This window comes from Capra hircus, chromosome 4, assembly GCF_001704415.2.
Source record: "Capra hircus breed San Clemente chromosome 4, ASM170441v1, whole genome shotgun sequence".
Lineage (NCBI taxonomy): Eukaryota > Metazoa > Chordata > Mammalia > Artiodactyla > Bovidae > Capra > Capra hircus.
In genome coordinates this window covers 39,296,784-39,314,882 of record NC_030811.1, presented here as the reverse complement: position 1 = coordinate 39,314,882, position 18,099 = coordinate 39,296,784, and the positions used below count along the sequence as shown (strand labels likewise).

The window sequence follows — 18,099 nt, the reverse complement described above, 5'->3', positions numbered from 1 at the left end:
CAGGTGAATTGAGGACAAGGGGAAGGAGATTTACATTGTAGACTCAGATACAGAGTGACAAAGACAAGTCCCAATGCTACAAAATGTTCCACTTGAAAGTGAAAGTATTAGTAACACAGTCATGCCCGACTGTTTGCAACCCCAAGGACTGTAGCCTGCCAGGCTCTTCTGTCCATGGAATTCTCTAGGCAACAATATTGGAGTGGGTAGACATACCGTCTCCGGGGGATCCTCCCAGCTTAATTTTATGTAATTTTCTTTCATTTTTTAACTTTTCCATGAGTATATATCTAATCTAGTCAACCAAACTGTTACTTACAGAGTAACATTAAATTATTTCCGGTATCTAAAACAACACTACACACAGATGGTCAATACATCTTTTTCATTGATTGATATAATTCTTGACGTTTAAATGTATAATGTATAGGTGAATTATTACTTAGAAAATGTATTGTGTGAAAGTTACTCAGTCATGTTCGACTTTTTGTGACCCCATGGACTGCCAGGGGTCCTCTGTCCATGGAATTCTCCAGGCCAGAATACTGGAGTGGGTAGCCATTCCCTTCTCCGGGGCATCTTTCCAACCCGGGGATAGAACCCAGGTCTCCTGCAGGTGGATTCTTTACCGTCTAAGCCACCAGGGAACATGTACTGCCTAGGTCTTTAGTATTTTTATTCAGTGTGCTCACACTTTTTATTTTACTTTATTTAATGGCATGTTTCGTTTCCCCCAGGAGTCCATTTTCTTTGATCAAACTATCCACATTTTGGTCATCTATATGCTTTAGGGGAACTTCCCAACCCATCATCATGGAGAAGAGTGTTATAAAGTCAAATAATTCTTTCACATCAGAATCAATGCATATAACAATCAGACACAACTACACCCAAGGCGTTAAGTAACAAAGTTGAAAATAAACAACCAATTACAATATTCCAGAGGGAAAAAGAAACCCTCCTCTATGTATATAGGTCAAATGAAAGTTGCTGTTTTTCAGTCACTCAGTCATATCCAACTCTTTGCGACCCCAAGGAGTGTAGCACACCAGGCTCCTCTGTCCCCTTCGACATCCGCAGACTAGTCTAGTCAGCCATTCTACTTCACACAGGAATATTCCAAGGTCACACAAAAGTGCCTTTACTAAGCTTGAGTAATATAATGCATATGGAAAATGTGTTCACCACTAGATCTATTGCTTCTTGCTAATAAGACTGTTATTTCCCATGGGGCCATATTGACATTTAGCATCAAGTGCATTCAACACTTCTATTTTTAAAGGCATTCACTTTCCATGGTTTCTTTCTAAAATTAACTCATGCTTAAGCCTATGGGGTCAGTGAAGAGGGAAAATCCTTTGGAATAAATAGGGGGAAAATTATGACTACTCTAAAGAAAGATACTTACCTCAGGTCCTGTGATATGCATTAGACCAGAAACAGCAGAGGCAACAGCATCGTAACCAGCTCGGTGAGACAGTGGACCTGTCTGCCCATACCCTAAGACAACAAGAACAGATATATATTCAGCACCACCCAGGGACAGCAATACTATAATGTGTGCTGCGCTAAGTCACTTCAGTCGTGTCCGACTCTGTGCGATCCTATGGACTGTAGCCCACCAGGGTCCTCTGTTCATGGGATTCTCCAGCCAAGAATACTGGAATGGGTTGCAATTCCCTCCTCCAGGGGACCTTGCCAACCCAGGGATCAAACACGCATCTCTTATGTCTCCTGCATTGGCAGGCAAGTTGTTTACCACTAGCGCCACCTGGAAGTCCAATAGTATAATAGCGTGAAGGCAATGGCACCCCACTCCAGTACTCTTGCCTGGAAACTCCCATGGACAGAGGAGCCTGGTAGGCTGCAGTCCACGGGGTCGCAAAGAGTCAGACACGACTGAGCGACTTCACTTTCACTTTTCACTTTCATGCATTGGAGAAGGAAATGGCAACATATTCCAGTGTTCTTGCCTGGAGAATCCCAAGAATGGAGGAACCTGGAAGGCTACCGTCTACAGGGTCGCACAGAGTCAGACACGACTGAAGCGACTTAGCAGCAGCAGCAGCAGCAGTGTTAAAAGTATTCGTATCCAGAAATTCTGCAGCATTTTGTTGTATTGAACCTACAATATCCTTTGAAAGTGAAAGTGAAGTCACTCAGTCGTGTCTGACTCTTTGAGACCCCATGGACTGTAGCCTACCAGGCTCCTCCGTCTATGGGATTTTCCAGGCAAGAATACTGGAGTGGATTGCCATTTCCCTCTCCAGGAGATCTCCCTGACCCAGGGACTGAACCTGGGTCTCCCGCATTGTAGGCAGGCGCTTTACCGTCTGAGCCACCAGGGAAGCTCCTTTGAAGGAGGCAGTAAAAATTTAATTATGGTGTTACATCACAGACGGTTGCAAACTTGTAACTTGTGGGCCAGATTCTCCTTGTATGAATGTTTTGTCTGGCCTTAAGAGTGTTTTGAAAAGTTTTTACTTAGTTTCCAACGTTTAAAGGTCAGGAAATAGCACATAACTTACAAATTTCTGGCTTTACCTGGAAAAAAACAGAAAATACGCTCAAACCTAGGCTCACATCCTCACATGGCAATAACCACCAAGCCACGTTCTTCCCTTTGCACAGGGCATAAATTCTCCAATTTGCCCCAGTTTCCACCCCTCCTTAATCCTTTATGGTTTAATCTGATTCAGTCATTAACCAATAGGTACTTGCTACTCTTGTTCTATACCAAACAATATGCAAAATAAAACAAAATGGTATCTCCTTAGGTTTTATTAACAAGTTTTCTCAAGTATGCAAAGAAAATATAAATGAAAATTTAAAGTTTAAGTAAGTAAGTATTAGTCGCTTAGTAGTGTCCAACTCTTTGCAATCCTATAGATTGTAGCCCAACAGGCTCCTCTGTCCATGGAATTCTCCAGGCAAGGCTACTGGAGTAGTGGCCATTCCCTTCTCCAGGGGATCTTCCCGACACAGGGATCGAACCCAGGTCTCTAACGCTGCAGGCAAATTCTTTACTGTCTGAGCCACTGCTTGTAATGTGGGAGACCTGGGTCCGATTCTTGGATTAGGAAGATCCCCGGAGGTGGTTTCCATGCCCTAAAATTTGAACAAAAAGAGAATTAATATATCTCCTGACAGTGCTTTTTAGGATTACAAACAGAAGGGAAAGCTATCACCTTTTCTTTGCCATCAGCAAAAATTAGAAGAACAGAAAACATATTTTATCCTGCTCTCCTCAGCCCTGGGCTTACCATTGGATAATATGAGGAGCTACATGAATCTGTCTCCAAATTCCATATATTTTGCTTGCTCCTCCAGCAACCTGGAACACCCTCCCTCTATTTCATTCTATATATGTACATACCTCACATACTCCAACTCTAAACTGAAATGTGTCGTTACCAGAGAGGTCTTCTCTGGAGAACTTTTATGAGAGATCACTCTTACTTCTCACTCTTAATCCCCCTTTCATGATTATATGTGACTTTATACCTCTTATCACCACAAGATACATAATAAAGTTTAGTTATTTATTTTCTGTATCCTCCCTACTCAAAGGTATGCTCAAGAGATTTTTTTTTCTATTTAATTCACTGCAGTATTGCCAACATCTAGAATAGAATTCAGTAATGGTTACCAAATGAATAAATGAATGAATACTGGTTATAAAAACGTTATCTTTCAAGCAAGAAACTAATTAATTACTACAGAAACTAGAGGCTTTTCCTCTGCTTTGTTTTGGACTAAAATGATGACATAGGAGGCCGTTTTCCTCCTCCTGTGCACACAGTGACTACAGAGCTACACACAGAGCACTTCTCTCTGAAAGGAATTTGGGAATTGAGAAACTAGAGAAATCTACTAGAATGGCTCCTACACATTGGGTAACACAGAAAATATCCATAAAGGCTGAGACACTTGCACCATTAAGCTCGCTCCAGGCACAGACCCATACCATTAGGCGGAAACTCCGAACTCCTAGCATCTCCCTAAGGAACAAACAGAACAGGCAGCACAGCCAGCGTCCCAGCTCTTAAGGCTCCTCCCTGAGGAGCGGTCCCCTAAAACTCCTGTCTCTGACAGCCAGAATTCATGAGCCCTACAGGACTGTGGCAAACAAAGAAGCTAATCACAGGCTCGCAAACATTAACCACATCTATCCCCCCAGGCCTTAAGACTGGAGGAGCAGCAAAAATGCCCATCTCCCAGTCCTCCCCTAGAAAGGCTTTAGCTGCATACTTTACAAGCTGCTGCCTAAGGATCCTGACACTAACTGAAATCTAACTGACCCTACCTAATTGACATCTAACTGGAACCTGAAGGAGTCAGTGGGCACTTGCCCACCTTCTCTATGCAGCTCACTCCCACAATAAAATCAGGTCACCATCATCTCTCTAAAAGGAGTTTCTAGAGAGATGGGGCACATGTCTTGTCCCCCAACTTTTGCAGATACTGCCTGGGAGATGGGCCCCCAGATCACCTGGTTCTGACTACCAACAGCGCCTGCAGTTAGTAATTCAAACTGGACTATAGCAAAGAAACACACAGCTTTATAATCAGCTCAGAAGTACCCTCCCCCCAACACACACACAGCTATCTACCCAGATTCAGTGCAAAGTGAGAAGACAAATATACCAATCTCCCAGTTTCTCCCCAGAAACTGCTTGACAGCATACGTTCCCAGCTGTTGCCTGAGGGTCTGGCTTCTAATCAGCCTGTATCTAGGCCTCACAACAGTCATTCCCTTTGGAATGTTGACGGGTCTTCACATACCCTAAACTACTAGAAGGCATGAAATAAAAAGACAGTGGCTTGGATAATCACAAAGGTTTGTGAGGCAACCACGAATTCAGGCTGGGTTAATACACAGGATTCATCTCCTAAGCAAGACTAATCTGCCAAGACTGAGAGAGGTGCTGTTTTAGCTAATGCATGAAAACCAATACAAGCATTCAAGGAAAATGAAGAAACATGGGAATATGCTCCAACCAAGAGAACAGGTAAAGTCTCTAGAAACCAATCTTAATGAAACAGACAAAAGTCATTTATCTCACAGAGAGTTCAAAATAATGCTCAGAAGGATGCTCATAGAGGTCAGGAAAGCAATGCATGAGCAAAGAAAGATTTTTCAACAGAGATTGACGATATTAAAAAGTACCAAACTGTTACTCCTGTTTATACTGTTCAGTCAAAACTAAAATGATTGATTGCTGCTGGAAGTGGGTAGATTTTAACCAGCATCTATCCCAGTTAGCAAATATCCCAGTTAGTTTTCTCATCTGTAAAATGGGAGTGGGGGAAGGTCTGTTATAAATGATTTGGATGGGACAACCTTTAATATTCTTCGGTTTCTAATTCTGCACAATACCTTACTTTACATTTGTCCAGCAAATATTTTTGGACGCCAAACAGTATACTAGGGATAGCTCTGTAATTTCCATCTATTGCAGGTTTACAGTTTACAGGATTTGTCTTAACTTCATGGGCTATATTACTAGATTTTAAAAGGAAGTAATTTTTCCCCTTCGAGCTAGAGGAATGAGTTAGCTTTGAAAATACAATTTGGAATACTATAATACGGCTTCAACCTTTATTTCAACACGGTAGTGTTAATAATCTTGATTCTAGAAAATGTTTGAGTTAAGGGGTATCAGTTTCCAACCAGAAACATCACTTTAGTCTGGCAGTTTCCCTATTATAAGGAAATGGTAAATGTTTAAATGTATATGCCTGCTTTCAGAAATGTCCTCCTGGTACTTCTTATGGACATTTCTATATTCAAGTCAAAAGATTTGCATGCACCTGATTAACAACTGAGGAAACTTAATTTTCCCCTTATCCTATCTCGGTGCTTTTTGGTGTTTTTGTCTTTTTCAGTTCTTTCAATTTCTGTCATTTAACATCATCTTTTTTAATAACATAGTATACACCTTTTCAGAAATTTTCAGCTAAAGCCTTTGTTACCTTTGGTTTAATTAATTTATGGCCAATGTCTGCCACATTTTAAATAATAATTGACCAAGTTTATTCATACTTGTTAATGACTATTCAGCAAGGGCCTGCAGTGGGATGGGAACCAAGGAAAGGCTGTCTCCTTGGTATTTCAGCTGCTACAGATCAGTGCTGCCAACCTTTGGGGTGAAATAGTCAAAGTGAAGCCCTGTCAAAATTTATTAGTAGGATCTTTGTTGTTTCAAGCACTTGAACAGTTGTGACATTTAAGGAAAGTAAAATTGAATTTCAGGTCTTGCCATTGCCATTAAAAACAAATTAAAACAGGAAACGGTTTTACCTGGGTACGAACTGACTTGAATATTCAGTACCTGAGACATCTGACCACTGTCACTGTGCCAAACCAAAGAGCAGCTGCAGCTTAGTGGTCACTAAACTTGCACTACTTACAAAAGCAGTTTCATCTTTGCATGTGTAATTTTTTTAAAAATCCTTTTACATATTTAGTGGTTATGACCCAGTGTGTCCTAAGTTAATTGAACTTAGCTTAAATGAAATATGCAGTGTTTACTTGAATTTTATTTCTTTTTCTTTTTTTTTTTTTTAAATTTTAAAATCTTTAATTCTTACATGCGTTCCCAAACATGAACCCCCCTCCTGTTGGAAGCAGATTTTGACTGTTTGTCCCATTGCTTAAATTACAGATTTTCAGTTATGTGAGATTTCCCTTCCATCATATTTAAAGCAGATGCATATAAGGGCTTAGTGTTAGGATCTGCATGGACAAATGACTTACAAATATGTTTTTCTTACATGTTGTTCTAGGACTAGCACTGCTATCAATGCAAAGTATTTTTAACCTGTTGAGAAATTAACCATATTTTTACATTTCAGCCAAAATAAAGACCATATTTAATATTCTATGATACAGCTAATATTAAACCTGAAATCGTTTCGTATGATCTGAACTGTATTTTCCAATTTAAATTTAAAATGCAATATAGATTCAGAAAGGTCCATATTTTTCTAACGACTTCACTTTATATTTTGTTGAGTTGCATAAAGCAGCAAGGAACTGTATTTGTATTAAAAGCTTCAGAAAGTGATTGAGTTTATCATATTTGTACGATTGCAGATGAGTCTATGCCCATAAGATGGACACTATTTTAAGGTGATCATTAATGTTTTTATATGGAAGAATTTGGAATACAGTTTGTTTTTACTTATCAAGTCCCATAAGTCTTGTATTTGTTTCTCATGAGTGTAACCCTGGACCATGACTTTGGTATCTTTGCTTTTTTGTCTTTGGGTGGCCTAACCTACATTAATGTGAAAGTTGACATTTTAAAACTTTTCTCCCAAAATCATGATGATGATTTACTTTATTAATAAATAAATTCCTGTATTTGAAAAAAAATAAATAAATAAATAAAAATAAAAAGTACCAAACAGATAGTACAGAGATAAAGAATAAAATAACTAAACTGAAAAATTCAATAGAAAGGACCAACAGCAAACCAGATCAAATGATAATATCAGTGAATTAGAAGACAGAGCAGTGGAATACAACCAAGCAATGAAGCAAAAAGAAATAAAAAGACTAAAAAAGAAGTGAAGGTAACTTAAGAGACTTATAAGGCACTGAAAATGGGTCAATATACACATTATAAGAATCCTAGAAGGGGAGTCAGTTCAGTCATGCAGTCGTGTCTGACTCTTTTTGACCCCACAGACTGCACAACACCAGGCCTCCCTGTCCATCACCAACTCCCAGAGCTTGCTCAAACTCCTGTCCATCAAGTCGGTGATACTATCCAACCATTTCATCCTCTGTCGTCCCTTAGAAGAAGAGGAGGGCTTTATTCAAAGAAAAATGTAGAAGGGGAAGGCTTTATTCAAAGAAATAATAGGAAAGATTGAGGGTAAGACAAGAAGGTGTAGACAGAGGTTGAGATGGTTGGATGGCATCATTGACCCAACGGACATGAGTTTGAGCAAACTCTGGGAGATAGTGAAGGACAGGGAAGCCTGGCGTGCTGCGGTTCATGGGGTCACAGAGTCGGACACAACTTAGCAACTGAACAACAACAATGACTGAAAACTTCCCTAACCTTGGGGGGAAAACCAAACATCCAAATCCAGGTAGTCCAAGGAGTACCAAGTATAATTAAATTGTCAAAAGTTGAAGACAAAGAACCATAAAAAGAGCAACAGAAAAGCAACTTGTTACTTACAAGGGAACCCTCATAAGATTATCAGCGGATTCTACCTTGCAAGTCAGAAGGCAGTGGGATGAGATATTCAAAGTATAGAAAGGAAAAAAAAAAAAAAAAGACTGCCAAACAAATACTCTACTCAATAAAAGTCCTTCAGAAATGAAAGAGAGATAAAGAATTTCCAGACAAATAAAAGCTGAAGGAATTTATCACCACTAGACTGTTCTTACAAGTTATGTTAAAGGGATTTCAGAAGTTGAAACAAAAGGATGCTAAGTAGCAACATTAAAACATGAAAGTATAAAACTCACTGATGAGTAAAGTGTAGTTGCTCAGTCGTGTCCTACTCTTTGCGACCCCACAGACTGTAGCCTACCAGGCTCCTCTGTCCATGGGCAATAGTACTGGAGTGGATTGCCTTTTCCTTCTCCAGGGGATCTTCCCAACCCAGGGCTCAAACCTGGGTCTCCCACATTATAGACAGACGCTTTACCATCTGAGCCACCAGGGACGTCTCACTGATAAGTAAATATATGGTTAAATTCATATGTTCTAATATTATTATAATGGTGAGTAAATCACTTATAACTGGTATAAAGATTAAAATGAAAAGTATTAAGCCCACCTATAAGAACATCGTGACATCAAAACATTAAACGCTGGAGAAGAATGAAAATGTAAAACCTTTTTACACATTTGAAGTCAAGTTGCTATCAGCTTAAAATAGAGTATTATAGCTTTCAGATGTTTTATGTAGGCTTCATGGTAACACAATGCAAAATTCCACTGTAGATACACGAAAGAGTAATCTAAGCATATAACTACAGAAAATCATCAAATCACAAAGGAAGGAAACGAAAGTGAAAGAAAGGAACAAAGAAATTATAAAACAACCAGAAAACAATTAACAAAATGGTAATAGTAAGGCCACTGTTGTTGTTTAGTCACTAAACTGTGTCTGACTCTTTTGCAACCCCATGGACTATAGCCTGCCTGGCTCCTCCGTCTCTGGTATTTCCCAGGCAAGAATACTGGAGCAGATTGCCATTTTCTTCTCCAGGGAATCTTTACAACCCAGAGATCAAACCTGCATTTCCTGCACTGAAGGCAGATTCTTTACCTCTGAGCCACCAGGGCTTCCCAATGGAAGCTATAACTATCAAAAATTACTTTAAATGTACATGGGATAAATTTTCCAGTCAAAAAACACAAGAGTGGTTGAATGGATAAAATGAACAACACTCGACTATATGCTGCTTACAATACAGCTTTAAGAACACAGACTGAAAGTGAAGGCATGGGAAAAGGTACTCTATGCAAGTAAAAATTAGAAGAAAGTAACATATCTATACTGATCAGCTAAGGTAGGCTTTAGGACAAAGACAAGAGAAAAAGAAGGTTATTTTATAGTGACAGAGGGTCAGTCCAACAAGAGGATATAATATATGTAAATGTTTATGCACCCAACATACAAGCACCTAGACATATAAAGCAAATATTAATAGACCTGAAGGGAAAAATAGACAGCAAAGAAATGCAAAAAAGATAAAATGGTTGTCTGAGGAGGCCTTAAAATAGATGAGAAAAGAAGCAAAAAGCAAAGGGGAAAAGGAAAGATATACCCATCTGAATGCAGAGTTCCAGAGAATAGCAAGGAGAGATAAGAAAGCTTTTTTAAGTGAACAATGCAAAGAAATAGAGGAAAACAGTACAATGGGAAAGATCAGAGATCTCTTCAAGAAAATTAGAGATATCAAGGGAACTTTTCATGCAAAGATAGGCACCATAAAGGACAGAAATGGTATGGACTTAACAGAAGTAGAAGATATTAAGAAGTGGAAAGAATACACAGAACTATACAAAAAAGATCTTAAAGACCCAGATAATCATGATGGTATGATCACTCACCTAGAGCCAGACATCCTGGAGTGTGAAGTCAAGTGGCCCTTAGGAAGCATCACTACAAACAAAGCTAGTGGAGGTGATGGAATTCCAACAAGCTATTGAAAATCCTAAAATATGATGCTGCGAAAGTACTGCACTCAATATGCCAGCAAATTTGGAAAACTCAGCAGTGGCCACAGGACTGGAAAGGTCAGTTTTCATTTCAATCCCAAAGAAAGGCAATGCCAAAGAATGTTCAAACTACTGCACAATTGCATTCATTTCACATGCTGGCAAGGTGATGCTCAAAATCCTTCAAGCTAGGCTTCAACAGTATATGAACCAAGAAATTCCAGATGTACAAGCTGGATTTAGAAAACACAGAGAAACCAGAAATCAAATTGTCAACGTCTGTTGGATCAGAGAAGAAGCTGCTGCTGCTGCTGCTGCTGCTGCTAAGTCACTTCAGTCGTGTCCGACTCTGTGTGACCCCATAGACGGCAGCCTACCAGGCTGCCCCGTCTCTGGGATTCTCCAGGCAAGAGCACTGAAGTGGGTTGCCATTTCCTCCTCCAATGCATGAAAGTGAACAGTGAAAGTGAATTCGTTCAGTTGTGTCTGACTCTTCGCGACCCCATGGACTGCAGCCTACCAGGCTCCTCTGCCCATGGGATTTTCCAGGCAAGAGTACTGGAGTGGGGTGCCATTGCCTTCTCCGATAGACGAAGCTAGAGAATTCCAAAAAACATCTACTGTTCCACTGACTATGCTAAAGCTTTTGACTGTGTAGATCACAACAAACTGTGGAAAATTCTTCAAGGGATGAGAATACAACACCAACTTCCCTGCCTCTTGGGAAATCTGTATGCAGGTTAAGAAGCAACAATTAGAACCAGACACAGAACAACGGACCGGTTCCAAATTGGGAAAGAAGTACATCAAGGCTGTACACTGTCACCCTTCTTATTTAACTTATATGCAGAGTACATCATGCAAAATGCCAGGCTGATGAAGTACAAGCTGGAATCAAGATTGTGGGGAGAAATATCTACAACGTCAGATATGCAGATGACACTACTCTTATGACAGTAAGTGAGGAGGAACTAAAGAGCCTCTTGATGAGGGTGAAAAAGGAGAGTGAAACCTGGCTTAAAAATCAATATTCAAAAAACGAATATCATGATATCTGGTCCCATCACTTCATGGCAAATAGATGAGGAAAAAATGGAAACAGTGACAGACTTGATTTTCTTGGGCTCCAAAATCACTGTGAACAGTGACTCCAGCCATGAAATTAAAAGACACTTGCTGCTTTGGAAAAAAGCAATGACAAACCTAGATAGCATATTAAAAAGCAGAGACATTACTTTGCCTACAAAAGTCCATCTAGTCAAAGCTGTGGTTTGACTAGAACCACAATCGTGCATTCATGCATGGAGGCGAGAGCTGGACAACAAAAAAGGCTAAGTACCAAAGAACTGATGCCTTCAAACTGTGGTGCTGGCGAAGACTCTTGAGAGTCCCTTGGACGGCAAGGAGATCAAACCAGTCAATCCAAAAGGAAATCAGTCCCGAATATTCACTGGAAGGATGCATGCTGAAACTGAAGTTCCAATACTTTGGCCACCTGATGTGAAGAGTGACTCGTTGGAAGACTCGGATGCTGGGAAAGACTGAAAGCAGGAGGATAAGGGGACGACAGAGGACGCGATGGTGAACAGCATTACAGACTCAGTGCACATGAGTTTGAGCAAACTCTGAGAGGTGGTGAACGACAGGGAAGCCTGACGTGCTGCGGTCCAAGGGATCGCAGAGTCAGACACGACTGAGTGACTGAACAACAACAGCAACAGTCCGTGCACGCGTGCCAAGTCGTTCAGTCGTGTCTGACTCTTCGCAACCCCACGGACTGTAGCCCACCAGGCTCCCCGTCCATGGGATTCTCAAGCCAAGAACACTGGAATGGGTTGCTGCACCCTCTTCCACGGGATCTTCCTGACCCAGGGAGCGAACTGGTGTCTCTCAGGTCTCCTGCATTGCAGGCAGGTTCTTTACCACTAGTGCCACCTGGGAGGCCCACAGTAACAGAAGGATACTTTAATACCCCACTTTCAACAATAGCTTGATCATCTAAACAGAAAATATTGACTTAAACTACATATTAAACTTAATGGATTTAACAGACATTTACATAATATTCATCCATCAGCAGTAAAATACACATTCTTCTCAAGCACACAGGGAGCATTCTCAGAATAAATCATATGTGGGCCACAAAACAAGGCTTAAACTTTAAGAAGACTGAAGTCATATAAAACATATTTTCTGACCACAGTGACAGGAAACTAGAAATCAATTACAAGAAGAAAAATAGAAAATTCACAAAGAGATATAGATTAAACCTATTATTACACAAACAATGTGTCAAAGAATAAATCAAAACATAAATCAAAAAATTCTTTGAGACAAATAAAAGTGGAAATACAACCTACCCAAATTATGGGATGCAGCAAACACAGTTCTAAGGGTAAAGTTCATCTGGTAAATTCCTACATAAAGAAACAAGAATGATCTCATAAAGAAACAAGAACGACCTCAAACAAACAACCTAACTTCAAACATCAAGTAACCAGAAAAACAGGATCAAATGAAGCTCAAAGTTAGAAGAGGGAAGAATATATCAACGAACAGTGAAGAAATAAATCTAAGAGAGACTAAAAAAGGCTATAGAAAAGATCAGTGAAACCAAGAGCTGGTTCTTTGAAAAGATAAACAAAATAGACAAACTTTTAGACTCACCAAAAAAAGAGAGTAAAAATTCAAATAAATAAAATCAGAAAGGAGAGAGGAGATGTTACAGCTGACACCACAGAAATACAAAGAGTCATTAAGAGACTACTATGGAAAGGTGTATACCAACAAATTGGACAACCTAGGAGAAAAGGATAGATTTCTAGAAACTTCAGGACTGAATCATGAAGAAACAGAAAATCTGAATAGACCAATTACTGGTAAGGAGATGAAATCAGTAATCTGAAACCTCCCAACAAACAAATGTCCAATACCAGAGGTTTCAATGGTGAATTCTACCAAACGTTTAAAGAATTGATATTCCAGGGCAGCTGGTTGACAGCTGTAAAGGGCATCCTAAACCAGACCTGGACACAGTGGTTTTTCAACCACCAGTATCCCCAGCATAAAGCAGGCCTCCAGGAGCAGAGAGAAGCTCCACGTAAGGCAGGAACACGATGTGCTGATGAACCGCCTGTTATCTCGACAGGAAGTCAAGAGAAGGAATTGGTTTCAGTCCACTCTAGGTAGGGAGTATCAGCAGCCAGGAACCCCGGTGCCTCAAATGGGACAAAAAGAAGGCTCTCATCATCAGCACAACTCTAAATGAAGTCTTCTAAATAAGGCGTGCAGGAAAACATGCTCAGAGAAACAGTTTGCTAAGTAAAAGGCACCATAATACTTGCCTTGTGATGCAAATTCTCTTGTTCAGCTTACAACAAGGAGGAGGCACAAATATCCTAATTACTTTAAATTACAACTTCCAGACATTTCTATTAAAGAGAAATATAAATAGTTACTCTCACAGAAGCAACATGGCATAGTGAATAAGAGGATGAGTTCCAGGACTGAAAAAAGTCTGGATTCAAACCAAGGCTCTGCGAAGTACTGAATCCTCAACAACTCATGTACTCTCCCTGAGTTTCAGTTTCCACAGTATTCACACTTATCTCATAGATATAGTGCCAGTGTATATGCTAAGTCGCTTCAGTCATATCTGACTCTCTGTGACCCCATACACTGTGTAGCCCACCAGGCACCTCTGTCCATGGGATTCTCCAGGCAAGAATACTAGAGTGGGTTGCCATGCTCTCCTCCCGGGAATCTTCCCAACTCAGGGATCGAACCCACATTTCTTACATCTCCTGCATTGGCAGGCAGGTTCTTTTCCACTAGTACCCCCTGGGAAGCCCCCAAAGATATAATTATGAGGGTTCAATTTGATAAAACATCAGAAGCAAAGTACATTTTACATTGATAGCTAAATGTATTTAGTGAATAAATATGCATTGCTGCTGCTGCTAAGTCGCTTCAGTCGTGTCCGACTCTATGTGACCCCATAGACGGCTCCCCCGTCCCTGGGATTCTCCAGGCAAGAACACTGGAGTGGGTTGCCATGCCCTTGTCCAATGCATGAAAGTGAAAAGCGAAAAGCGAAGTCCCAGACTACCAAGCTCCTCCGTCCATGGGATTTACCAGGCAAGAGAATATACTAATAATATACTAGTTTTCCCTTTCCACAAGATATTCAGAATAACAAGAACTGCCTTGAAGTATGCTGAAATGATGAGAATAAATATTCTAGGCACTGCAATTATGTTGTTTAAGAACCCATTAAACTTAAAGTTTATGTACTTGGAAACTAGCACGTGGCCATTTTAGAAAAGAAACTTGACAATAACAAAATATATTTTTGTTGTAATGAGTCAAAACTTATTCTACCTTTCACCTTATACTTGCCTTGCAATACTGACAACTAGTAACATCAACAAATACTTACGACAACAAATAAAAAATTTTACCACAAGAAACTGATATTATCAAAATGGTATTTTTCAAAGATTACTCTGTGGGCAATGTGAAGATTGAATTATTAATTAATAGTTTAACAAAGCTGAAAAAATGGTAAGCATGGGATCCAGATAGTTTTTTGAAATTTTATTTTTAGCTCTACAATTCCAAAAACGATCATGATCAAATCCAAAATAAAGATGAAAAATTTAAGCATGTTACTTATATTTTATATTCAAGTAAAGGAGGTAAGGAAAATTAAGGCAATTATGAAAAATCAGAGGAACATCTTTTCCTCTGCTCTTTACTCCCCAGAGCCCTTACTCATTTACATTCAATTTATGGAGCAATGTCGCCATCTTGTGGCTTTTATGAACACTGACTATAAAGCAAAATGAACTTTGAGACAGGTAAAATTACAAAGGAAGGGAACTAGAGGGAAGATTTCCTTCCTATCTTTTAATATTTGCCCTGAATACTCATTTTTCTTCTTAATCGTGCCTTAACTTTTTGTTTCCTTCTTCTCCTTATCCAAAATAGGAGTGTGTTTAAAGTCAGTATCATGCCAGCAGCTATGGAAACTCCAAAAACTGGTTGCTTACTTGAAATAACAGAAGCAATAAAATATTCTACAATAAATAAGGGAATTCTTTAAAATATGTACAAATGTCTTCCTTTGTACAATGTACAAAAGACTTCTTTTCTTTGCTCATTTTCTGGTGTGTAAATTATTTTGAATTAAAAGATTATACACTCGATGTATTTTATTTTTAAATATTTATTTTCTTAGCTGTCCACTGGAACACTGAAAAGGCCTAGAAGCAAAGACTAACCCAGTAGCAAAGGGCATCCCTAGTATGTAGACTGTGGTCTCTAAATGCCATTTTCCACTAAAAGAAATATTCTCGGGGAAATGGTTGATTCCAAGACAGGGCAGGAAAAGTACAAAATTCACCTAGAATATTTTATTATGTTGTTGTTTAGTCACTAACTCGTGTCTGACTCTTTTGAGACCACGTGGACTGTTGCCTGCCTGGCTCCTCTATCCATGGGATTTCCAAGGCAAGAATACTGAAGTAGCCTGCCATTTCCTCCTCCAGGGGATCTTCCCAACCCAGGGATTGAACCTGTATCTTCTGCACTTGCAGTCAGAGTCTTTACCCCTGTGCCACCAGGGAAGCTCATATCTTCTTATACTAGAAATCAAAGAAGCTATCAGACTATTAGTCATGTCAAAAGTATGCACAAGCAACTTGAAAATGCCCCCACTGACCAAAGATGAGATCATTTTGAGAATCAATAAGGATAAGAGCTTCAGTGGACTGAAACACATCAAATATGTTAAATTCTGTGAGTTCATAATGATATTTTTTTAACCATCAGTCACCCTTGGAAGATACTAAGGAATAAATTCATTATTATGATAACTGGTAAATAGAATTTACAGCCATCCTGCCTTTACTTAGTGATGTCCATCTCAGGATAATCAAATAGTTGATGAGGGGAACATTATTTTTATGGAAGTACTCCAATCAATATACAAAGAAGGAACAGCAAGATTAGGATATCATCATTTTGTAACTCCCAAGGGACTTTCCATGTGGCAAAATGGTAACAAATCTGCCTACAGGAGACTCAAGAGACACAGGTTCCATCCTTGGGTTGGGAAGATCCCCTGGTGTAGGATATGGCAACCTACTCCAGTATTCTTGCCTGGGAAATCCCATGGACAGACAAGCCTGGTGGGCTACAGTCCATGGAGTCACGAAGAGTCAGACACATACACAGCCACGCAATGGATCATTAGACCTAGGCAATCATCATCAGTGGCTGCTGATACCACAAAAAAGAGCCAGGGCCAACCCATACGTGCCTCCAAGTGGAACTACACACCACCTTCTATGACATATTGCAATCCAAAAAGAAACCAATCAAACCAAAATTTGAGCAAACCTATAGATATGTCAATTTGGAAATAATAACAACAAGAAAATTAAACAATATAGGAGTGCAATCAGCAAAATTCAACCTACCAACAGAACAAATAAACTGGGTTTTTTTTTTAAACAAATAAACTGTAAGAAACAAGAGACTGAGAAAGAACTATAAATTAAAGGAGATGTAGGGGACATATTAATGAACAGCAATGGTTAGACTTTATTTGTATCCCAATTCAAATTAACACACAGTAAAACAGAGAGACAGAACTCGGAAAACCTGAAAGCCAATTGAATATCTTGATGTTATTAAATAATTATAGTTAGTTAGTTAGTGTTAGTCACTCAGTCATGTCCAACTCTTTGTGACGCCATAGACTGTAGTCGCCAGGCCCCTCTGTCTATGGGATTATCCAGGCGAGTATACTGGAGTGGGTTGCCATTCCTTTCTCTAGTGGATCTTCCCAACCCAGGGATTGAACCCAGGTCTTCCACATTGTAGGCAGATTCTTTACTGTCTGAGCCACCAGGGGAGCCCATTAAGTAATTATAGGGTTGGTTTAATTTACATGTGATGACATTGGGTGTTTATGCTTCAAAAGCAGTCCTTTTATTTTAGGCATATTTTGAAATATTTAGAAATAAAATAATGTAACGTCTGAGATTTGCTTTTAAGGGATCAGGGGAAGAGAGAATAAGTAGGATTGTAGACAAAATAAGATTGACTGTGACTTAATCACTATTAACCTGAGTGATGTGTACTTCAAGAGCTTATAATAGTCTCTCTACTTTTACATAACTTTAAGATTTTCCACAATAAAATGCCAAAAAGATATGTTTAAGAATTACGTGCAAATTTCTCATAAAAGTACACCAAGGTATATTAGAGTTGAATGAAACGGGCAAAAACTCCTGCTTTATAGATAAGAAAACTGAGGCTCTGAGAGGTTAAGTGACTTATCTAAAGTCATAAAGCCAACCAACAGCACACAAGAATTAACACCCAGGTTTCCAGTTTCCCCATGAGAACTTTTTTAAATTTATTAACTTTTTAGTTGAAGTATAAATGCTTTACAGAATTTTGTTGCTTTCTGTCAAACCTCAACATAAATCAGCCATAGGTATAAATATATCCTCTCCCTTTTGAACCTCCCTCCCATCTCATTCCCCATCCCACCCTTCTAGGTTGATGGGGCCCCTGTTTGAGTTTCCTGAGACATACAGCAAATTCCCATTGACTATCCATTTTATATATGGCAATGTAAGTTTCCATATTACTCTCTCCAAGCATCTCACCCTCTACTTCCCTCTCCCCATGTATATAAGTTTATTCTCTATGTCTGCTTCTCCACTGCTGCTCTGAAAATAAATTCTTCAGTACCATTTTTCCAGATTCCATATATTGTTAGTATGTGATATTTATATCTGGAAAGGGAATGGCAAACCACTTCAGTGTTATTGCCTTGAGAACCCCAAGAACAGTATGAAAAGGTGAAAAGATAGGACACTGAAAGATG

At 39.4% G+C, this 18,099-nt stretch overlaps 1 protein-coding gene across 3 annotated transcripts in view; it reads right to left on the bottom strand.

The window, feature by feature from the left end:
• SUGCT (succinyl-CoA:glutarate-CoA transferase) overlaps window positions 1-18,099 on the bottom strand; it is a 777,817-nt gene that overhangs the window by 705,276 nt on the left and 54,442 nt on the right. For all 3 annotated transcript variants that reach the window (XM_005679346.3, XM_013963404.2, XM_018046996.1), the window contains exon 7: window positions 1,409-1,500. In XM_005679346.3, the coding sequence (XP_005679403.1) occupies window positions 1,409-1,500 (92 nt within the window). The remainder of the gene's footprint in view (window positions 1-1,408; window positions 1,501-18,099) is intronic.